General features: G+C 38.6%; 1 protein-coding gene across 1 annotated transcript in view; it reads right to left on the reverse strand.

Annotated features, from left to right (window-relative positions):
• Positions 1-113: 113 nt before the first annotated feature.
• Positions 114-25,166, reverse strand: part of CRYBG1 (crystallin beta-gamma domain containing 1) — a 44,970-nt gene continuing 19,917 nt past the window's right edge. The window contains exons 11-22 of the mRNA XM_040598881.1: positions 24,755-24,897; positions 24,375-24,501; positions 24,138-24,283; positions 17,797-17,923; positions 17,574-17,606; positions 15,725-15,834; positions 15,339-15,468; positions 11,459-11,598; positions 8,983-9,106; positions 7,633-7,791; positions 4,626-4,788; positions 114-1,795 (exon numbers count right to left, since the gene is read on the reverse strand). Of these exons, the coding sequence (XP_040454815.1) occupies positions 1,707-1,795; positions 4,626-4,788; positions 7,633-7,791; positions 8,983-9,106; positions 11,459-11,598; positions 15,339-15,468; positions 15,725-15,834; positions 17,574-17,606; positions 17,797-17,923; positions 24,138-24,283; positions 24,375-24,501; positions 24,755-24,897 (1,491 nt within the window). The 3' untranslated portion in view covers positions 114-1,706. The remainder of the gene's footprint in view (positions 1,796-4,625; positions 4,789-7,632; positions 7,792-8,982; positions 9,107-11,458; positions 11,599-15,338; positions 15,469-15,724; positions 15,835-17,573; positions 17,607-17,796; positions 17,924-24,137; positions 24,284-24,374; positions 24,502-24,754; positions 24,898-25,166) is intronic.

The following is a 25,166-nucleotide window of genomic DNA, read 5'->3' on the forward strand; positions in this document are numbered from 1 at the left end:
CTCATTAGCTAGCTATTGCAGAGGAATTCCGGACAGAGAAGAGCACAAGGCAGAAGTAAAACTCACCATAAGATGTCAGCTTTCTACCTTTTAAAAACAATTTCAATAAAAAGTTACCTAACTTAAATTTATTTGTAAAATGCTATTTATATATAGCAAGAGCACATCAATATGACAAAGTACCACTGTTTGGAACCAATAACAACACATTTTCTATGAAGAACTAAAAGCAGCACATTTCAGAGCAACAAAACTTCCATGTCTGTACAAAAGGAAAATTAGTAAGGCACTTCCTCTAGGGCGGTAACAATAAAAGCACCAGTATCCTTTGAGGCAATACAATAGTAATGAAAATGTTAAACAGACTTACTATGCAAGACAAAGGCCTGGATGCTCCTAGGAGCAGCTTGTATTAACACTGGTCTAAGCCAGAACAAAACACAGCAGCATAGTACAAGACTTTGTATTTTACCTTTCTGCCAACATTATTAAGGAAAACTAAGAAAACCAGTTTAAGAGCAGGGCAACAGAAGAACCTCCTGCAGTCATTACTATGTCTTCAAGCCCTTTACTAAACCACTAACTCTTACTTTGAATGGGCATAGCCCTCGTGACTGGGCACATATCCATGCTTGGCTGTGCCCCTTCCTGGAGCAGTCCGACACGTCTGCCCGCGGCAGCCAGCAGCCCACCGCAGACGTGGCCCTTGGACATCACCAGAAATACCTGGGAGCCTGGCTTTCTCCACGGTAAGCCCAACAGGCAGTGGCTGAAAAAACTTAGTAACACAGTGCTTAGGTGCTGTTGCAGTCATCTTTAGTGATACTTTCCCTAAGAATTCTTGTTGTCTGTATGATTTTAGAGTTCAGGAAGACTATACTTACTGGAACTGTTTTAAAAGGTAAAAATTTGACTTGGCAAAGAAGTAAAATACCCGTAACTCAAAAAGTTAGGAAGCCTAGAAAATGGACAAGTTCTTCACATTCCGATGCATCCTTTTGCCAGCCCTCTTTTTCTAACAACCATCTACTAATTTACATCTTCTCTACATGAGAAAATACAGATTTTTTTTCTTAATTTAGGACTTACTATATTAGCATACTAACTATATTTGAAGTCATATGTTAAAAATTCTTTGGATGTGCTGTGTGCTAGCAGTCTTTAAACTTTCAGTAAACATAAGTTTGTTCCAGCGAAACAAATATATTAATTTCTAATAGTGAATACGTCTCTATACTACAGTCCATAGGTCCAAGTTGCTATACCCACATACACACTGCAGTCTTGTCCTTGATAAAATAAGCTTTTGTTATTTTTTTTAACCCTTCTCTCAGTTAAACAAGAAAACTTTCAAAAAGAATTTAAAATTATGCTTACTGACTATTCTGGATTAACTACTCACTGCCACAACTGTAACTCCACAGAGTCCCTCAGACCTTTAGTTCTTCCACTGTAGCCCAAGGCATACGACCACTCCATCTCACATTTGAGTTGTGATGATAAAAAAAAGGTTTGAGAGATACTCAAGTTTTTATAGGGTTAATAATCTTAGGCAGAGGTGAAATCATTCTGTTGCTTGTTCTCTTTGAGATTGCAAAGAAAAGACAAAACTCTCATTGTTGATCCTTTGTCCTTCAGAGATGGCAGTGCCATTTTTAGTGTTTTGAGTAGTGGCTAACTGAAACCTCATCTTTTCTTGTTTGGGTTTATACAACCAGTGGTTCCCAACACTGCGTTAACTTTTCTTCATTGACTGTGTTGACAACAACATGGTCACGATCATATTGCGCGCCCCCTGTAAAGAAAAAATTCAGAGTGTAGATTATCTTTGAAATAAGAGACATGTACTCTAAGTTTCAGGGCAGCTCTACTAAGTGTTGGTGTAGAGTGTCTCTTCTCAAGGCACTGAAAAGACAAACACATTTTCATCATTGCTTACTTTTGGAGTTACTTTTGAAACAAGGAAGCCTGCCTGCTCCTCTCCATCCCTTCAGTAATTCAGTACCTTGGCTTTTTCAGCCTGGATGGAAAGGAAGGAAACACTGCAATACAGGCAAGTGCAGCTCCTTTAAGACTGTCACTTCCCAAAAGTCACACTTCACTATTCAGTTTTCCCTCAACAGTTGGTCACTTCACTCTAAAGATGATGTTTACACAATGAAATAAGTCCTGTTGTTAACACAACACGGGCGTGACCACACCAAGGACAAGGTCTGGTACTTGTTTACTCTCTTTTATTATAATCCTCTATTTTGAACAGCTGCATCAGAAGTCAGCGCACACAGATTATCACCCATGTTCAGCTGTTTCCCCTGGCAGCTGAACACACCTGAACGCAAAATATAACCCTTTCTTAAAGGGGCTTAATTTACTCACGTGATGCAATGCCAAACATGGTCCCATAGAAGAGCACCGTTAGTATTCTGACTTGAGAAACTTGGAAACAAAGAAACATTCAACTAGAGCTGAAAGTCAGAACTGGCATTTTTGTCTCAGATCCAGTACATACCACAAAGGTGTGGGACAACATGCATCTCATGTATTATGATGCACCTGCAATAGCAGGTAGTTTTCCCACTGGAAGCAGCCACCTGAGCCAGCCACTTACAGAGAGCACCAGGATACTCCTACAGACGCCGTCGTTCATTCTACACCCCTATAGCCTCATCCTCCCTGAATGAGCAGAAGACATGCCTGGCAGCTGAAAGCTTACCATGGGTGTAACAAATACAGGTTGTAGCAGATCTCGGAAAGAAACGTGCCAAGCATCTGAACCTCTGCATGGGCAGGCACATTTAAGAGCAACTCTCTTGTACTGAGGAAATGCTGTCTCAAGTACCTAGCTGTTCTCTGCTGCAGTAATTTGAGGGAGGCTTTCTGGTGCCACTGCCCTAAACTAGAAAGGTCTATGACAAAGTTAACACCTACATGATTTCTGTCCTTGCCATCACCAGGCAGTTACTAAAAAGAAGCAGATACACAGCAGAAATACTTGCCAAGTTCTTCAGAAAGAAGGCAAAAAGAAGGGAATACAAGATCAAATGCTCCCACAGGAAAAAACCCAACACCTGATCAGCAGCAACAAAAATAACATTAGCTACAAAGCTCAGTTATCACAGTGAGTGCAAGAAGTGTTTTGTAAGCAATGTCTGAAAGAATGTAAACATATTATAATGGAAAAGGATGGGATTTTTTCCAGTGGAAGAAGAAACTATTTGATAGAATGGTGCTCTGGACAAGGCTTTGAGCTACACCAGTATATCCACAAGGTGGCACTGGTAACTGCGCAGCTGAACAACTGCATTAATTTGCTGAAGAATTCGTTAATGCTCAATCTGTGGTCAAGAATGGATCGGCAGAATTAGCAGAAACAGGTAATGTTCCTGCTAGACTTTCTCAAGTAAAAGCTAAGTGGTCCTACTCTTTCATATTTACCATACAGATTTACTTTATTTTAAACTACGAATGCATCTATACTTTTATCACCCGACCTATCCATTGTAAAGTTCTTCAATTATAAGTGCGGCATACATAATTGCTTTTAACATGATTAACTGAAGACAAAGCAGTGTAACAGTATTTCTGCTCGTTTCATGCAACTGAGAACTGACTTCAGAAAAAGGTATGCAGAGTCATCATGACTAAAGACTCCCCTGAACTGGAGTCTTTTTGATAATTGTATAATGAATCATCACTAGCTTTTTATTGCAGTAAAGAGAATTTGTGACTATTTGTGCCAGTGTTTTATTATGGGCAGATATTTGATAACCCTTTTCTCACAGTTCTGACAGTCCTGTCCTCCTTACTTGTCAAGTGCTGACTGTTGACTCTGGTATTTTTCCTTTTTAATTTTTTTTTTTAAATTGCTGTAATTAATGTCACAGCATTAATGCAAAATTAAAACAGCTAAAAAAATTAAGAGCTATAGAAAATTATTACTCCTCCCACCTGAAAATGCAGTATTATATAAGAACATTCAATTATGCTAATTTTGCTAGTCATTCCATTTGTTGCTTTTTCAGACCTACTATGAAACTAAGAACAAAATTCAGAAACAGTATCTACATGAATCAAATTGCTGTGACAAAAACTGTAAAACATGCATCAGACTTTAGGCTGCTATGGCAGAAACGCATGTTCCAAATAAAGGTACAGCCATTAAAGAATGAAAAAACTTTTTGCTTCTGATTACATCAGTGTACAGGCCTGCCTCTGCTTTCCTAATATCCTTTGACTATTGCATCTACAATTACTATATAAGAAAATTTGCTCTATACAAATTAAAGTTAATGAGAAGCTAGGTCTTTCTTGCTTCAGCATTTAAAATAATTATATTCACATCACCCAGTGCCACGTAAAATTAACTGAGGATATCTACAGTGAGTGGACACTGGGAATACAAGATAAGCAAGTACTGTGAGTTACTACACTCCATGTAGGAAAAATGAAATTAAGTCCTAGGGCCTGTATAATTCAGAAGGTCAGACTAGCTAATCGGGTCTTTTTTGATTCTAGATTAAAGTAACTATAACACCATCCTTAATTTATAGGCACATTTAGTGCCTATCCCACTGTAAATAGCATGTAATTAAGACACAATGTAATGAGATAACACATTTGCTTACCTTTGATATCTAAAACCAGCTTGGGTTTCATCTTGCTATAAATCCTGCCATCAGGACTAATATGCCAATATTGTTTCTCTTCATTCCGTTCAAATGAAAGACCGAGTTTAGAGCCAGGAGTTATAAGATTTCCAACAATTGTCAAGCAGCAATCCTCTGCCATCTGTATCATCAGAAAGGCAACAAGCTATTATCAATTTTTTTTTACTTATAGTAGCCACTGTTTTTTATCAGATATAAGAGAAGTCAGCAGGTGAGAACAGAATCTAGGAACTTCTTTCCCTAAAGGAACGTATTTTTGCCCCAAGCTCAAGACTACTTACTTTTCTTTTGTTTCTGTTTCTGCTGACACTCTCCACTGCAGAAGAACATGAAACTAACCATGCTGTATCAGATCAAGAGGTACAATTAGCACCTGCTTCTAGCAGTGACCAATAACAGATGCCATGGAAGATCACATTCACTCTGCTCTTGTATGCAGTACGTTCCTGGTCTACAGCAACTTCCAGCCCAGAGACTTTTCCATGCAGAGCTAATACCTTTAATACTTGGACAATTTCTGTCCCATACGTGAATTTGTTAGTTCCTGTGCACTGAGATCAATGTAACCCTTTTACATGAACATGCTTCTGTATCATAACCCTTCTGTGGCAAGCAGCTCCAAATCTTAACTACTACTGTTATTTAAAAAAAAAAATAATTTGATAGGTGACTACTGGTTTTATTTGATGCTCTCCTCACCCCCTTCCCCTCCCTTTTTTTAAGGGATGTCTTGTCCATGCTGTTTGCAGAGACTTCAATCATATCATCCCTCAAACTGCCCCCTTTGCAGGCTAAAAAGTCATAGCTATTTTGTCTCTTCCTTGCTTAGAAGCCCTCCATCTCTGCGCATCTTTTTTTTGCTCTTTATTCGATTCTAGTTTTGCATTAACCTTTTGAGATGAAGGACATAACTGGACAGTATCGAGTGTATGAATTTCACAGAGTATCACAACAATACTTTCTTCTTGGTTCTATATTCTTTTCCTACTAACTTGTATTACTTGACTTCAACTCTGCAAGTGTCTCTATGGTTAAAAGAAGTGGCAAAAAGCAAGCTTACTTGAAAAGAATATTAAGCTGTATTAGTAGTAAGTTACAGTAATTATGCTACGTGAACAGTGATTTTTAATAGATCACCATAAGCTGCCTTGTAACTTCTGAATGGACTTCAGTGGCAGATTACACACCTGTCTGCCATTGTTGATATGGCCCTAAACTATTATATATATAGTTTTGAAAAAGCGGTACTTCTTACTGTCATAACCTAGAACTGAAGTAAGTTGATTTAGTTCTGCAGTTCTGAAATCCTCTTCTGTACCTAAAAACATTCTCTAGCAGGGCTTGGAAGACTCAAAGCTTACACATTAGGTCTACTAGGCCACTACTTCACCCACCTCCAAGAAACTTATGAAGAGTGAGGGGACCTGAATTAATATCTGCTACTCATATCCGCTTCTCGCAAAATGAGCAGAATAACTTTAATATCCTGCTCACTGATTATCCCATCTATCTGAAACAGCTCTTCCTTGAAAACCTCAGGCAAACCTCAAGGTACCATGACTTTAGTGAGGTGACCTAAGCTTACAGAAAGAAAGGTGCAAGTTCCTCCAATGACCTGTGTCTGCCTACATGCATGTACCTACTCACCCATGAGCTTAATTTTCTTCTTAAAATGTGGTGAAAACCAATTTTTTGTGCAAAATACATTTACTGCCATTCAACAAAAAGATGGCAGAGTTCTGTAAGGTTTCAGTCATTTAAGATCGATGTTGCCAGCCTGCACTCCGCACTAAGCTACCTGGCTGCTATACAGCATGGGCTGTGTATTTTCTGTGCACAGAAAAACTGATTTATGAGGATAAAAACCAAGAGCATTTATATAAAATAGTACCATACTGTCTCCATGTGAACACTTTCCATGAAATGCTTGAGAGGCACTGTCAAGACAGAAGTCTTTTGTATGCAATATTAAAGCTTTTAGCTTACTTTGCATCATTTTGCTGTCTGCATAAATCCCTTTTACTACTGCCTGTGTCCTGTAAACATGTCCAAACAATGCCTTAGCTTATTAACAGTAAGGTTCTTCCCTCCAGCATAGATGACATAGTTATAAACGGCTCCTTTGAAGTTACACAATCCTATAGAAAAAGTTCACGTGATTCTTTAATACTGTTAAACGGCTTGACTGCAAAGTAACTTAATTTTCCTTGGCCAGCATCCCTGCCTAGGACTGTTCATGCTTAGACATAATGAACTGTGCATACCTCTGCTCACCTCAATGACAACTCACGTATCATTAATTTTATGGACTGTGAGAAAAGTAGTACTTCATTTGGAAACTTGTATGGAGAAACAGAAAAGGGATGAATTTGAAAAATACAGAGGGGATAAAAAACAAAACAAAACAAATAAACAGATCAACAACAACAAAAGAGAAGAGTAGGAATTTAAGTTTGCCTGAATGCAGAAGAGGATATAACCTACATCACACTAACTGACCTACCACGAGGTATTCCTAGTTCAAAACATTATCAGGGTCTGCATTTTAAGAGGTCTCCCCTGCTTTGACGCTTTTGTGATATTTTCACTGTGGAGAAAGAGGGCATGAACGCAGAAGGAGCTCATGAAGAGGCAAGACTATGATCTTCTGGTGTTGACTATACTTATGAAGCTACTATTCTTTAGGGAAGAAGTAAATCTTAACTAAAATCTCTCAAAATTTCAATTACATCAAAAAAGGTATCATACAACTAGTTTATATCACCTGAAAAAGCCAGACTTTGATTAAAAAAAAAACCAAAACAAAACAAAAAAAAACCCTCAAAAACCAACTCCCTACAAAAAAATTACATTACAGCTGAAATAGAATAAGCCTATAAGATAAGATGATACAGTAGGAATTGAATTCTGAAAACCCTACTAGTTGAGAGGAAAAGAGCAAAATCACATTGAACTTGAACCTCACCCGGCACTTTATGAATCCATCCTGATAAACCCAGATTTGATCATCTGAGTCTGTGTCTTCTGCAACCTGTATTCTGAGAAGATTCAGATTATCCAAGTTTCCATCAGCTGACATGAATTTTCCCGTTTCCTTGTTTCGAAGCCTGAAGTACACACGTTTCTGCAGAAAACAACAGAACTCTTTAACCACAGTCTCAGTGCAGAACGCATCTTGCTCTAGTTAACTTCAGAGCAGTTATTGTTCAGTGCAAAACCCTGTGCCTCCCTCTTTCTTTCAGGAAGCTTAACTTTTGTACTTTAGAATTTAACTCCAAAGTTCATAAATATCTAGGACAAGCCAAGCTTTGAGAACTCGCCATTCTGCATGGAGAGTTTTAGGTTTTCCTATGCACTGAGATCAGCACACAGTGGAAAGCTATGCATTTTTAATTCAGAGCAGCACTAACTTCTCCCTGCTACCTTCCTGTATAGATGCTTTTAGCTTGCATCAAGGGTGCACTTGTGCAGTGCTGCTTATTTCACTGGCAGCAAGTATTACACTGCACATTCGTGCTGTGGCTTGTTAGACGTTAACACTTCTGTTTAGACAAGTTTCAGCTGGGGCAGTCAAAATGCATTATTCCTAACTGCTTAAGGCTATACAAAGACAACGCTATGACAGCAAGCAAATGCGTTTGGTTACAGGCACAAGTAACCCGTGAATTAGAAAAAGTTGTTTCCTCTACAAAAAATGGCTCAGTGAGAACTCAAATGTTAAAGCTCACAGGACTGCTGCTGCAGCACTGGAGCAAATCACATGGTCTTTATTTAGAGAACAAAATGCAAAGGACACTGCGAGAGTAAGTTTTGCATTAGATTTGCAAATTATTCTTCCAAGTAATAAGCAAGGAAGGACCTTCCCCCTACATCAACACAAAATCACTACTAATTGAAGTATCCAGTTTTGTTGACCGATTTTCTTGTTGTTCCACAAACAATGCAGACAGTAGAGACAGGATGCCAGTAACCAGTTTGGGTGCTCATTATAAAACAACTTAAAATAATTTATATATAGTAGTTATAGCCGTTATTGGTTAAAGTAATTTAGCCATTCCTTATATGCTGTCTTCTATGCTGGTTTAAAGTATGCTTAATGAACAGTTGAAGCAGTGGAATTGCAAAGCCACACAGCATAATCAAACAGCTTTTATTACAAGCAAAACCATAGAATAATTTCTTTACACAACTGCCATTGCTGAAGCTTGTAACATGCATCAGGACTGTAACATTGCTTTCAACTGTGTAATATCCCCCCAACCCCATTACAAAATATAAATTAGTACTTGACAATCTCATCTCAGAGCCTACTCACCTGCAGTAAAGGCCTCAGAGAACCTATCTGACAATAGCCACTCGCTTTATACCAATCTGGAATTTCATTCGGTGACAGCAACATCTGACGCCCCCTGTAATTACTATGCTCATAAATTATCCATCTATGAGAAAAAAAGGAAGACAGAAAAAAAAAAAAAGACAGAATGCTTTTACTGCCAAATCCTGCTTCAGAATCAATAAATGAGTTTAATAAAAAACTTGTCCCACACAGTATTAGTGTTTAGCTTTGGAAAGCCAATTACCTTCTTTTAAACAAGTCTTCAAAACTAATAAAATCATGTCCTGATTTAGATCAACCACATTAAAATGAATACACTGGAGTTCACTTTTTAAAGTCCTGTTACTTAAAAATTACAATCTGAATGAAACAAAGCATTTTCTTGTCTTAAAGGCAGAACCCAACTTTTAAATACCATGTTTTCAGCAGGTACTGTGACTCCCCAGGGAGTATGTATGTATATGCTACATATGCCATATATGCTAGATAGCTGCATGTGCAGAACCAGGAGTTCTGTGTCTCTCAGTCTGGACACGCCTGACCCACATAGGACAGAACTACCAGGGACGCAGATTGCAACAAGCAAATACTGGAACTGCAACAGGATGAAGTTCTCTAGGGTATTTTGATAAGAGGTTTTATTTCAGAACACCTCTGTTCTTCCCAAATACCGGAGGGCAGGGGGAGAACAGAGAGAGAAAGAATAAACATGCAGAACAAATTCTTTTGGCGTTCCATAGCACCTAACCAACCAGGCTTACAATCACATTGAGGGCAACATGTCAGAACCTGACTTCTGCTCTCTACTACCGGTACAGGCAGTGAATTACAACTAGAGTTTGAAATAAGAGTACAATACAGTCCAATTTGTTGAGTTTTCTCATACTAAATTTACTGGGATTGTCCAATAGCCGTAGGTTTTTGAGTACATGACCAGTCAATATGCACATTTTCCTGTTACCTCTGTTCCTCTGATTTGTCAGCAGACACCTATATTCAGAAGAGGCACACTCACCTTAATTTTGGTGCTTTATCACAGCCTAATACACATCTATCCCCAGGTATGAAATTAAGAGCATTCTAAATGGATGTCTCTCAGCAAAGGAAGATGAAAACCCCTTCAATAAGGGAGGCAGTAGGGGCAAGGACACTGAAACCTGTATTTTGACACAGTTCAGCAGCTGACACTGCTATTAGGAAATGAGAATTTTCATATCATACTCTATACATTTCCAATGATCAAACAGAAAAAGCATATATATTAATTGGACAGGAAACACAAATAATTCACAACTCCATTACCTGGAATCACGCTAACCCTGTTCTTGGCAAAGTAGTAAGGTGATGTTTGACTTTATGTTATTTCATGTTATGGAAAGGGAGAATCAACTATATGGTGGTTGTGGTGAAAGATACTGAAATCTCGGGAGACTTAAGAATACAGAGCATGTACCTCTTCTTATGACCTTTATGTTTCAAACTTCAGTTCAGTGTGCTAAGGAAACCCTTTGACCAGCTTTTATCCGGGTGGGGAAAATGGTTTTCTGTACAGATCTGGTACTGGCTATCCACTTGAGGGCAGTCTTAAGTTATTCAACAGCATCTCTCTAGTGCACACCTTGGACTTTTCCCTCTTCAAAAGAACATGTTTAAATGCAAAGCAACAGTAGCATGGATCTATAGTTAAAAAAAGTCACATTCTTCCAGTCAGGAAAAAACATACACTTGAGACAAGTATCTTGGAGGTAGAGGTTAACAGGAAAAACACAGAAAGAGAAATTTAACATATCTGCTGGAACACTGGAAGAAGACAGCACAGTAGCTCTCAAAATGCTTCCAGACAAGTTTTTAAACTTCATCACAGACTGTTTTTTTACATGACCTTCAAAAGTAGATTTAGAGAACACAACTGCTCAAAACAGCTAATGAATTTAACTGCTAGATTTACAACCAAGAGTTTGACCCGATTCCTGAAGTAAAAGAGATTATTACTAATACCAAAAGAGGCCAGATCATGATCTGACTGCACCACTGTGTCCGTAGCATGTAGGTAAAAGGATGAAAATGAAGACTTGTTAAAACATTCTGAACTTATGACACAGATAACATACTGATTTATGACTGAGACGTAAATCAAGAGCACAGAAGTTAGTTTTAAGGGTGCTATGCAAGCTGGCTTTTATAATAAGGCATGAGAGAAGACACCAGTTTCCCTGCCAGATGTATTGAAATCAATTTCAAATTCTAGCACAGGGCACCGGTAAGTGGTAACACACTGAAACAGGATGTGAAAAGGTTCTATAAGAACAAAAGGTTCTATAAGAACAAACTCCACTAATGCACTGCACACGTTATGATATTCTAATTTTATACTCTTTGGTTTCTGTTGTCTGTAATTTTTCTACTACAAATAAGTACATCATTCTAAAACATCAAAAAGTGATTTTAAACTCACATGCCGCCAAGGACTTGAACTGAAGCTATTCGAGGACTGTATCCCAGGAAATGGAGATTTAAGATTTCTGTGCTGAACTCTATTTTCTTTCCTTGGAAACCCACCTTCTCAAAAAGAGCTATGCATGGTTCAGACAGCTCCTGCAAAAGGAAGGTAAGCACTTTCATAGGATGTTAGAACTCCAGATGGTGACTGTGTGCATCATTACTCCACACAGCCTTTTTATTTAAGAGGTTTCTTCTTGATGTAATATCAAAGACCCTCAATAATGTTTTTGTTCTGCAACAGGTGACTTAAATTCAAAAAGCAAAAAAAAGCCCTTATACAAAACACACAAGGAATCCTGTATGGAACATAAAACTTAATCTTAAGGCACACACAAATCTCTCTGTGCTTGATTTTTACATAGTATCTTAGGTATGTTGTAAAATACATTTTAATTAATACCATCTCTTTCTTCCATTGCACTAAATCCCACTCATTGTAGGAATTTTCATCTTCACAGCTGAAGACACAGTAAGATAATAATGATTTCTACAGCTTCAAACGATGACAGCTTTGTCAGCACTGCTTATCACTTACTGCTCTCATTTTTAATTCTTACAGTAGTTTATGGCAACACCTCTGACTAGAGAAAAGCTTCAAGATTCATACTTCTGAATTCTGAATAAATCTGAGGAGAAATTCATGACTCAAGCAAAAACTCTAACATCTGATGTAGGGAGATGATTCTTCTCCCTCTCTGCCAAAACACTTCTGGTGTCAAAAGGGATTCTGCCCACATGAAGCTCCCCGTAACACTGAATCAATTTTAAATGGCTTCTGGATAACGAACTTTGGACTTTTTTCCATGCGGCAAGGTATCTTTAGTGGACTAGAAATAACTTCTCATAATTAAGGCCTTCTCCTGGAAGCTCAGAGGTAAGGGTTTGAAATCCCTTGGGGTAAAGTCAATTAAGCCCGAGTGTCCTGATGTTACAGTTTACGCTCATAGACAGAAATGACCCTGCCACTCCCTTTCTCACAAGTCTTCCAGCAACGACTGCATAAAGCCAATGCCATAGCTAAAGAGCTCCTTCCTGCTGGCATGTGTTCAGCACACTGAAAACACATCAACTGGATCGGGAACGCCCGGCATGACGCAGTCTCAACAGACTCCCACCTGGCCTCAGGCATGGAAACAGGCCCTCCAAGGCAGAGGTGGCTCCATACACGCATGGCGGCGGATATCTGTGCTTCCAAGTGACTTTGTTAGGCAAGACCTCATGTCTACCTATTTCTAGACAGCGCTTAAATTCCTCTTTAATCTCCCTTTAGATGTTTAAGGGCCCGGATGATAACACTGTGTAAGTGTCACCATTATCTCTGCAACAGTCCAGATTATTGCACAGCAGCTGAGCTATGCTTCCTGATCATACCTATGCTACTAGGTTGTGGAAAACGTCAGGAGAGGCCTTTCAGCTTACTCCAAACTCAGAGTATGCTGACTCCCACCATGAAAGGCTAACACCAGTTAGACTGTCACGTGACACCACAGGTAGAGCCCGACAGAACAGTCCCACCATCACAATGTCCTGGTGTCTCTGACCCCTCTGCTACAGACCTGCACCCGCACTCTGAGACATGCAACTGGTCAGGCAGCTGCCCTCGAACCATATGCAATGCTTCAGAAATAATCTACTTACGAAGAAAACACACAGACAGAAAAGGAAATCCTTCAATCTTGTGCCACACCTTCCACTCCAGGCATTTTTTTTACATTCCGCAGCAACACTGTTATATAAAACGTTCCCCATAGAGGGAAGCGTAAGGTCAGCTCAGAAGTTTCAGTATTTCACAGGTACTGCACTGTACGAAACTGGTGCTCCTGTATATATATCTACATTTAGGTATTTCACAGAGTCACTCATTAAAAAGAAGTATTTTCAACAGGACTGTTCAAGCATAAACCATATTTACACGTGTTTTTATAGGAAAAAAGAACATGTAGCAAATTCAAGAAGGAAAAATGCTACTTTCTATCTGCAGCACAACCATGTGGACCATGCAAAGCAAGCAGAATCAAGCAAAGATACAGTGATATTAAAAAAAACCCAACAAACTGAACCCTTAGGCTTATGATCAAAAGCCCTTTTAACTTTCACTTCTGTTTATCAAACATCCCTTTCATTTCCTTTTTTTATGGTCCCTTAGAAATGGATCCCTGCAAAGGAGAGTTAAACTAGGTAAGTATAGTAACGTGACATACTAGAACAGCAAAGGTGCTTCTTGTATAGAAATGCCACAGAAAAATCACAAGTCAAGTTTGGGAATGGGCAGATGGTGGCGAGGAATTAAGATTGGCACTGCCAAAAAAAACAGTCCCAAAAGAAATCTGACAGGTGAAGTCAGTATCTAGAATAATAAAGTTCAATCTTTTGTAACATTATGAAAAATGAACAGTATAATATGATAGTTTCTACCTAACTTCTTATTCTCTGTATTCTGGTTTGCTAATAAACTGCTGAGCAAAGCAACCCTTTTTCCTCTTCTCCAGAGGCAGCAAGCCTCTGAAGAACGAAGCAGCAGCACGTGACTTGGAGACAGATGCAGCTCCATGCTAACATCTAAACTGTGATAAATTGTAGGGCTAGAACAAGTTTCAGAAGTTGTAAGAACTTAAAAAGGCACAGAACTGGCATTTGGTTGTTTTAACACAACAGTCCCTGTCACAAATCATAAGTATTCTAAAAGTAAGCTGATCCTTCCAGTTTGAAAAAAAGAAAACATCTTAAACCCAAGCACTCAATACCAATATGTACAAAAAAGCCTATTTTAATTCATAGTGATGCCCCACCAAGCTTGGCTAGAAACACTTCCATTGTTTTTAATAGGATCTCTACTGGACAGCAAAAGAATCCAGAGGGCAGACATACTTGCTCCAGACCTTTGTTTACACTGTACATCAGAATGCTCCAGATGCATGAAAGACGATGACACATTTTCTCCTTCATCAACTGCTACATCACTGACAGGTTACCAAAATTACAGAGGAGCGCAATAAAGTTGCCAAATTCAAAAACAGAGATCCAATAGTGTACTCAAAATGAGTACCACCTCTTCACATTGCTGTAAGTTCCCGGATTCTTGACCACATTTTTCTAGTAATTACTTTGATCTTAAAAGATATTTGCAGATTCCGTAAGTGATCCATCATAATGATTGGTTATAGGCTTGAGCAAACTTGTTCCCTGCCACAGATGAGTTACAAAATATGTAAATGTTGTTTCATTTGTATCCACCACACATAACAACAACACAAGCTGATTTTGCCAAATGGCATTGGGTGTTGCTTTACTTCATCCAGAAGGGTGCATTATTTTGTGATTAACTCAAACTGCATTTCCCTGATGATAGCAACAGTGTTTTATAATTACATGTATTTCATGCAAAGTTGCTTAGTTAACTCTGCTTTTTAATATGCATAAAAAGCCCAAGGTCCACAGTACAGATATTTCTTCACACTGTCCTACTGACATTTCTTAACCCAGTCTAAGTGGTCTCTCCTACTGGGAAATGAAGAGTTTATCTGACACATGTTTGACACTTTTTACGGAAGTCCTTTTATAAGCTGTTAAGAACAGTGATCCCAGGCAGCTGCTTCTGTGATATCCCATCCTTCACAACAACAGCACAGAGGTCAAAAAACCCAAACTGCAGCTAGGCCATTTAACTGCTACCACACAGGGGGAAAAAAAAAAACAACAAACAAACCAAAATCAAAAACCCTCCTCTGTTGTCTGCGTATCCCCAGCATTTTTACTGTTGCAAAAAAATGGGGAAGTCAGAGTCATCAGCATACTTTACAATACTTTACAGTATTTCTAATAGCTTTACTTACAATATTTATAATCTGTAAAGATTTAAGAACTGCTTGGGGTGAACAACCCATTGCCGTCAGATCAGGATAGATTCCTTCTTCTAACACATACTGGTTACCGCAGAAGTCTTCTTGATCATACACTATGCAGCTGCAGGAAGAAAAAGAAATAGCCTAGAATTCCGTGCAAGTAAAATGATGCTAGTGTTTCTCAGTCTTTAGCAAGAGGCACTGAGAGAAACATTAGTTACAATGTTTTGTCCTGACAGGATAAAGATTGATGGGTAAACTGCATAGTATTGTTCTCCTTAAGTCCCCGAAACCACTTCAGTTGTTAGAAAACTGGTTACTTTTTTAGAACTTCTACCATTTCAGTGATTTTGCAACATTCAATCAATATAACTTACCTGCCATCTAAAATTTTTGAAGACTTCACAGCAAATGAATCAATACATCTTGTGTTTTTTTCAAGTATTTGGCAGTTACCCTTGAATTCAGGCTCTGAAAATAACTGGACCTTTAAAAAGTTATAAACATATTTTAAAACAATTCATTCTTCAACCTTCAGTAACATGTCTCTACCACTACTTCTATAATTAAGATTAAAATATACTTGAAACACCTGGAGTTCCTCGGTTACATATCTTTTTTGTTATCTATTCAGTGCTGCAATCCTTATTCAAGAAAGCAAGGTAACAATACCAAAATTTCTGGCTGTAAATCACTCGGTAACGTACAAAACGACGGAGACAAAAACGAACAGAGACAGCTCCTTGGACTATATATGGCAGAAGATTTTTGAATTCCCACAGAATGGCGAGAACCGGCACATCTTTAGTGAAGGGCTATAAATGGTTTTGGTTTAGATTAATCCATTTAATCTCCAAAATACATACTCTTCCCACTAAATGAAAACTGCCTGACTCCCAGAACATAATGGGACATAATCCTGGCCAAGTACTCAGCAGGCCAACAGGCATTGGTATGTACTCCCAGGCTCGATGGGCTTTATGTGCCTGTTACAGCCACAGATGGAGTCACATCAGTTCTTTCTCTGCTGGGAGGATAAGAGAGGATACATCACCCAGAGTCTTTTGTCCTTGTTAAGAAGAAAAAAATTTCTAAGCAGCAAACCTGCTCATTTGGTTAGAGGGTAATTAACCCTGATCATACAGAAGTCATCCACATTATCACATGCCTACCAGCTTTATTCACTCTTAACAGAGACACGAGTGTGGGCACGTACAGCATTCTCCGAAGAGGAACGCGCTGACGGGGGATGCACTCTGTTGACTACAAGCCATTACTTCTTTGTTTCCTTTGGATAAGGTCTTAATAGGCCCATAGTATATAAATGCAAATAATTTTTCATGCACGCAGCTGAAAATAAGCAGCCTTGAGATTTTTATTTCCCATAGTTTATATATTATACCTACACAGGCGATGCCAGTGAGGCATGCTACTAACCAAGAATAGAAAATGAAACATCTAAGACTTTTCTCCCTAGTTTTTAGTTCCATAACATACTCACCATTTTGACTGAAATGAAAATAAAACTTTGTACAGGGATAAACATGAAAAGGTTTACAATTAGGAAAGGATGAAAAAAGCCACCCATTAGCCTCACTGTTAAAACTACGTATTTGTACTTGCACACAGGAGACAGTCCAACGTAAAAATATTAGCTCACTGCATGGACAAGTTCTCCCTGTCATTTCCTTCTCTTAGTTATTTACAAAGATGGCATTAACTTTTAAGCACAACCCAGCATTATTTGTGAGTGAATAAGATTCCCTTAACTACAAAGACCACTAGCAGAACTGTTAAGCAAAGATCTGGGTTCGAAAGAAATTACATCACAACTGTATCATAAACAATATCTATTGTAGAGCCCCTGCCTCAGCAACAGAATCCAGGTACCTGCACCTCTGCGTAGAGGGCTGTGGCCTTCAGCTCCTCAGAACTATCACCAATACCCCAGAACAGCTCATCTGCTGAACCAAAACATTGCCTGCGCCCTGAGAAAGCTCTGATGGCAGCTGTGTATTAAAGCCCACTCTCCTTGGGCCTTAATGTGCTTTACTTAAGAGGTTTGGAAATCAGCCTTCCTTCACCTCAGTTCTCATTCCTTTGTCTGACTACATCTGACATGATATGCAAGTACCTGGTGTTACACTAGGCAAAAAGCTGTTCATCTTTCTTCATACATGTTACAGACATGACACAGTATTTCATTCACTTAGACAAGTATCTTACCTTGACTTTACCCCTTTCACTTCCAACAATATCCTGCAAAAGTTTGGAGGGGAGGAAAAAAAAAAGGAAAAAATATTTTAAACAGTAATAAAGTAGCAAACATACAAAAGTTTACTATTAATTATTGTTTAAAGTATGTAAATAAACTGAATTTGATAGAAAAAGTATAGCTCCAAGTTACTCCAGAGAAGCTTTCAAAACAAGTATAAAATGAACTTCTTACCATAATGATGGGCTGAACTGAAGATATTTTGCAATTCTTCCCCCCCCATGCCTCAATGCTGGGATATAGCCCTTTAGCCAGTATATACTGCTCCCCCGTAAACTCAGGATTCTCATAAGCCACCCACCTAAGAGAGACAGAAGAAAAGGGCAATGGGTAGAAGTCACACTACTTTTCCATGTGTATTTCATTACTGTCTTAATGTAAGAACATAGAAAAAAAATTCTCCCCTCAAGTGCCAAACTACAAGGCTATTAAAACCCTGAAAAAACTATAGTGTATCTGATACTCCAAAGGCCATGCAAATTTCACTTCCTTTCACCCTGCTATGTTGATACGAATCAGAGTGAATTAGCTAAAGCAGACCACAAGTTAAAGTACATCATCTGCTAGATACTCTAAAAGCTGACTCCAGTAAGAATATTTCGAGATGTTTCACAATTCTATTATTTTATCTAGATAAGTTCTTTTCAAGAAAAACAGACAGATATTAGAATGCAATTTTTTTGGATAAAACTAACTTTCAGAGTCATCTGGGCAGTGAAGACAGTAATACTGATTTTTAATGTTGCCTGTACCTACAGTTCAGTTGTGTTCAAGCAAACCTCAACAGAAAGCTGAGCTGCAACAACAGGCATATATGCTAATGAGAGCAGGCTGTTCTCTGCTAGGAATCACAGACATCAGCAGGAAGAACATCCTTGAAAGCTAAGTATTGAAACCATCACAGATTTGACCAGATTTATGTATTTAAATTCAAAGCCATTACTATAACTACTCAGTCAGATATCATGCTTGACACAGGTCACAAACTCAGATTTCTGCATCAAGGCCAAAATTTCTGTCTCAGTCAGAATATGCCTTTTTTGAAAGTCCCTGAACTTTTGAGATGCACAGACAAGCAACCAAATCACTACATACCTCTCCAACATTCAATCACCCCTGCAGCACTTTATTTCTAGTCTGAAGTATCCATTGTCAGCTAGTCTTGCTAAGCATAGTCTAATAAACCATCTATTATGGCATTCTTCTAACCCTTGCTCTGCGCTGAAAGCCCAGATAATGCATTCCCACACAGGCACTACCTTTGGTTTTGTGAGAACCTACATAACTTCTGTTGCCTTTCACTGCTAGATTTCCCAAATTTTCCCATCATTATATTTTGGCTCTTTTTCAAACTCCTTTTTTCTTTTTTTTTTTGTTCGTTTGTTCGGGGTTTTTTTGAGTGGCAGTATTAGAACCGGCCACAGTAACAGCTGAGTTTCATTGGTTACATTTACATAACGATCAGGACATTTTGCTGGTCCCTGGTTCTACAAGATAATCTTCTACTCGCCAACAACCAGCTTTTAATTTTAGCCAATGCGTTGCATAAGGAGTGTATGCTAGGTTATGCCAGAACCCACCTTCAGTACAGTCTTCTTAATGTAGTTAAGAGTGTCAACACAAACAAAAAATTTCACATCATAAAGCAGTAAAATGATATGGAATTTAAAATGTGTAGTGGAGGCTAACTTTCACCATGTAAATTCACCATAAAATGATCTCTGTGTCGAGCAACTGGATTCTGTTAAACTTATTCCAAAACCAAATACCAGAATCTCTGCAGATACAAGCGGGATTACTTCAAACTGCAATAAAGCTGCATCAACATGTACGTGCTGAGAGGATGAACTTTTTATTATTTGTCCATGGCAAACACTCATGCAGTGATTTGCATTTATCACTGTTCACATCTCTTGGTTTGCCTCAGATATTATCAATTATTCTAACCTGTTATGCACTAATTACTTAAGGCATATTTCAAGGCACATTTCAAAATCACCTCATAGCAATTCATCAAAGAGACATTGGTATGTACAATAAATTGAGCAGACAGTTCAAATGTCTCAGGTGTGTCTATACCTGTATGCCACATATACCAGAAGCTGTGAAAATGAGGTTTTCTTAACCAATTTCTTCAGCAGACATTCACTAGATTTTTCAGTGCACAAATGCTAGGGTACAACTACTGTGCATGACAGTTTAACTTCACTGACATCTATGCAAACAAGCATTTCTGATATTAAGTGAATGATAAAACATGGCAGATGCCTCCTAAGAATCTCTCAATAGCAGTTATTTCATTTCTCCCATCTAATAAGAAGCCGAATACAGAAGTAATCGACTCATTTGCATATGTTTATGTTGAAATCATTGGGATTTAAGTAAGTAAGTACCACTCTCCCATGCAAGTTAGCCCATGCAGTTAAGAGAGCTTCTAGAGTCAGGGCTTGCTGGTGAAATACTTGCGCTTTTCCACTTCATTCAGAAGCCCCTACAAGCTGCTGAGAGTAGTAACATCATCAAGGACAGGCAGCTGAATTCAGTACCAGCTAAACCTGTCAGACCTCAAAAGACCATCCTTAGGAAGGAGCACTGCCTTAATCCAGCTTCTGACCTAACAGAAAGGCCTGGAGAGCAAGACATCACCTCCATATCTGAGAAGGAGAGTCAGTAACCAGGCACCACAAAAACTGAAGTACTGCTCTGCCACATGGCAGCAACCACCCTGCCCTACATGGAGCCAGTTCTCTTAACAGTTTTTGTAGAACCCAGCCCTACAAATTGCCTGAGCAACAGCCTCACCCAGGTTGCTGGTAGGGTGGTGCTGGAGACCTTTACTCCTCTGCACCATCCAAGCCCCTGGAACCAAAGATGCTGAGAAAAGTGTCATTTATGTATTGTTAATATTATTACACACACAGTATCTTTCCCCAGAGTCTTCTATATATGATGTCTAGGAAGCACAGCTCCAAACAGTGTCTGAAAGAACAGTCAAGAATCCAAATGCAGATAACTTGCCAAAAGTTATCTTTGCCCATGGTTAGCCCGTGACTCATCTTACCTAACTTTATCTTTCATAACATTGGCCATTTCTCTTCACATTTGCTATTTCTAACGTTAGCTGAGAGGGGTAATCCCCATTTTCGCATTGATCAGACTCATTTTAGGACAGGACGGATTACCTACATCCTAGAAGGACCTTCTCTCTCAACTAAAAGAAATGGCAACACCTTCATTAAACTAAATGCCATAGCTGTAAACAGAAAGTTTTCAGGCACAGCACCACTCCTTCAGATCTGAAATAGAATCCATAATCTTTAAAGTTTAAAGACTACATGGAGTCAATGAGTTTAAATTGGCCCATACATACTAAGCAGATAGACCACGAGGGGCCAGGAAGTTAAGTGGCATTTGCAGATTTGTAGCACAATGAACAGAGGAGGATGAAGTAATAAAACTCTGTTTCTAGGAAAGAGAGAAAACAGGTTCTTTATCATACCCTTTTGTGCTTGTGATTCCTAGTATCCCAGAGACCTGCAAACTTTAATTTTGCGACTCCTTGAAAAGGTTTTTTTGATGTCAGTTCAGCTCAGTTCAGAAAGGGAGGGAAGCAGAAGCTTTGTCCCAAATGTTTTCCCATGGGGCACGCAAGGGCTCTTGCCCTTTTCAGCTCCCAGTGGAGGTTTGTTCTTGTACCTCAGGCCTCCTTAGTTTCATGCATGTTACCTTCCTAAGTGCATCTAGATTAAATTTACTGCATTCTGGCTCCTGTATATGAGCTATTCATCACCTAATGATTTCCTTAATATCACTATCCATATGTACACTAGAAGCAGCCAAATCTGCTCTGTAGACTAATTACTTGAAAATTAGGGGAAAACCAGGCTGATTACAGGACCACAGTAAAACAAACGCCTACGTAAAAAAGATTTGGAAAAGTTCTTCCACCAAGTTCAAAAAGTATCAAATGAAAGACAAGAGGTTTTTCAGTATTTTTGGCTAAAGTTTCATGAGTTTATGAATAAAGAAAAGGCACATTTCAAATATGCAGTTTCTGTGATTTTGATCACTATTAAATGTAAGCTTCGGGAGTTTTTTAAGCAGAGATGAAATCAAAATTGTACAACAGTTGATTTTGGTACTTGCTTAAACCTGTAAAGGGTGTTACCCGTTGCTAGTAAATACTTCCATTTTCCGCCACTTAAAATTCTGCCAATTTGGAAGTAAAGATCAAACCCTACTTAGAAGAAAGGCCTCTCCTATTTTCAGGCAGTCTGCATTGCTTTCTCTCACTTCAATGGCACAATAATAAAATATCCTGGATTTTATGCTTGGCTGGTCTTTGAAGAACACTCAAACATTTTAATTTTTAAAACTGTCAACCCTCATCACCTTAGGACTTTTTTGGGGGTTGTGTCTTAAAAATGGATTTAGCAAAGAAGTTAAAATACTGCTTGGAAATATCCTTCAGAAACAAAACAGCTGAAAATTTTAATGCAGCTAGTGTGCAATTACCCCAAAACGGACTATTCAGTCCCCAAATGCAGAGCTGGGCTGTCTTCAGCATACAGTTTAGAGTTGCAGTTCAGCTTAGAACTTGTCCAGTAGTATCTGTACACTGCAGTGTCAGGCTTTGTTTCCTTTGATATACCCTTTAAATTATGAAGCAATGAAATTATGTGGGAAATACAGATCATCTGTTATCTGTTACTGCTGTAACTGCTTACCCCAGATACCTGTAGTTAAACAATTGCTATGAAGGGTTTTATATTTTTGACTTTTTCTTTCTTTTTAATGAAGTATTTTCAATATGATACCAGGAAGGTTACTTTGAAACATTATGACAAGCTGTTACTGATTCTGTCACAGTTCACTATGACATCATCTACACTACAGTCTAACCAGCTCAGGAAATTGCTCAATGGATTATTCATCACTTTTAAGACTCATATCTTGCAAGAAAAAGATAGAAAACCTTTTCATCTGAACTGTTACTTAACACTTAAAATAAAGCACTGTATTACCAAGCACAATTTAACATGAATCATTCAGCCTTTCTAGCACATTAGCAAGAACACCATCACAAAACCCCCAAACACTTACAACTTCTTTGAAAACAAAAGGGTCCTACAAGACTGTTAAGAGCTGAGTGCTAGTCACCTGTTATGAACAATGCACCTACATTTTTATAAAAGCTTATCACTACAAATTACATCTTTAAGAGACTACAAGGTGAGATTACAGGGCAGTAGCAGAGTCTGTGGTAAAAGAGTTTTGTTTGTATTGACTTCTAGCCACCTTTACCACCAGAGTATTAGAGTCACTCTTAATCACTGGAATATGCAAACTCAAGTACAATTCCTATCTCAGCTGCAAGACACATTTACTAGACCAACTACACAAAGGGCATGATAGGTAACCCACAATTTATTTTCCAACCTTCAGAGGTGACTCTTTCCCATGAATCTCCCTTGCGTATTACAGAAGACAAAAGAGCACGGGTGGCTTCAGAGGTCACAAGGCGGAAAAAAATCTGCTGTCACACCATATTCATATACAAACTAAAAGCGTTCCTCTGGAATGCACCGAGCTTGCTTCTGCAATCTTTATCCAGACAAAACTAGCAAGGATGTAGCACAGAAAACACAGAGAAAGATTTAGGGGTGTCTCTGGGTAAAGGAGAGCTTTCAGCAAGTCACCTGCATACCAGAGAGGGAGAGAGACAGTACCTCTCATAATTTTGTCTATTTGGAGACATGATTGCTAATACTTGTTTCTGTTTCCAAAATGCTTTGATGCAGTCTGCAAGGCTGTGTAACTGATGTACTGAACAAATCAAACAGCAGTCTATCAGCTTATTGACTGTGTGTGACAACATACGTGGTACAAAAGAGTGAGAGTTGTTAATGGCCATGCTAACACAAAGTTTTGGGAACGACTGTGTTCAAAAAAAAACCAAAAAAAAAGCCCCACCATGACACTAAAACATTATTAACCTATAGGATTCACTATAGTGTTACTTTTTAGAACAGTTAGTATCCTTAATACCAGAACGTATTAGTGAGCATAGGAAGAGTTATCTCCATTTTACACACAACTGAGAGAAAGCAAGGAATTTACCTCTGGCCAAACACAAGAAGCCTGGAAATTAGTGTCAAACCTGAGAATTAGTTCCATAACAGTTTTGTTGTTAAAATGCTTTAAAAAACCCGTAAAAATACAGCCATGAGAACAAGCTATTTCTACCTCTGCAATGAAACACCCTCTCATACTTTCCTACTTTGTGTAACATTAAGTCTATATTTTCTGGCACCATCTGATCTTATTGTGAAAAGAAAACCAATTTACTACACACATTCACAAACATTTTACTTTTAATATTCTGCAGTCAAGGGCAGAACATTTTATCTGAAGACTCCCCACAGGCATTAGAAGTCAGAATGCTGAAAAATACCATCAAATTCTGAAAATAACAGCACATTTAAAATTAACAGGTAATTATAAGTATCACTTACACGCCGCTTAGCACATTTATAGACTGCGTCCTCAGCCCATACCCCGTGTCTTTCAGATTGGAAATAATTCCTAACACATTAATATTGGAACCCTTTGATCCAAAGTCTTTTTCACTGTACATTATCATATGGGAGCTTGTGAAATCCTGTTAAAAGAAAGAGAAACATCATAAGGAAAATGCAACATGACATCTTAATGCACTCAGGAGATGACTACTACCTGTTCTTGGAACTTACACCAACAATTGGTCGCAGTGACTGCAACTCTTCATCATAGCCTCCCCAGTCTGTCCAATCCCGATATGCTCCTTCTTCCAGCAAGTACTGATGGCCTTCAAACCCAGGCTTCTCATAAGCGACCCAACTAAACAACAACAACAACAGTCTGCATGTGAAAACGGACAACAGCCACTCTGTGTTGTTATGGAGGAGATACATATATGTGAAATTTGTTCTTTTTCTGTATTTGCAAATTTAACCCAGGCTTCTATCTAAACCCAAAACCCAGGAAAACAGAGAAAATAAATGGGTACTGAATTTGTCCACTGCAATTTCCAGCCTATGGAGTTAATACTTCAGCAGAAGGGGAAATATTGCTGATGTTCTCCCACACTTACATTCCTCCCAGTACTTTCATGGATCCCACTGATGTAAGTGGAAGGCTTGTTTTTTCTTCTGACTCCTTGTCATCAAGCATAAAGATCTCAGATTCTATTTCCACATGTCTCCCTTCAAAGAAAGGCTTCTCATAAATGATTACCTGCAGCAGAAATGAAGTAAAAGTTACAGAGAGCATGATAAATTCTGACAACAGACAGTTTCTTTTGCATGGGCACATAAAGTAGAAGGCAATATTATGGAAATAATTAGTGGGATGTCTCTGTTTTCTTAAAGAGGTCTTTCCCTTAGAGATGCAACATGAGGGCCTGAATGTTCATTACCCACCTGCATTATCCAGATAGATATTAATACTGTCATATATGTAAGTGATGGATGCATAAATGTGACAGAAATTGCAGTTTCATAGTC

This window comes from Falco naumanni, chromosome 6 (genome assembly GCF_017639655.2).
Source record: "Falco naumanni isolate bFalNau1 chromosome 6, bFalNau1.pat, whole genome shotgun sequence".
In the NCBI taxonomy this organism is placed as follows: Eukaryota; Metazoa; Chordata; class Aves; order Falconiformes; family Falconidae; genus Falco; species Falco naumanni.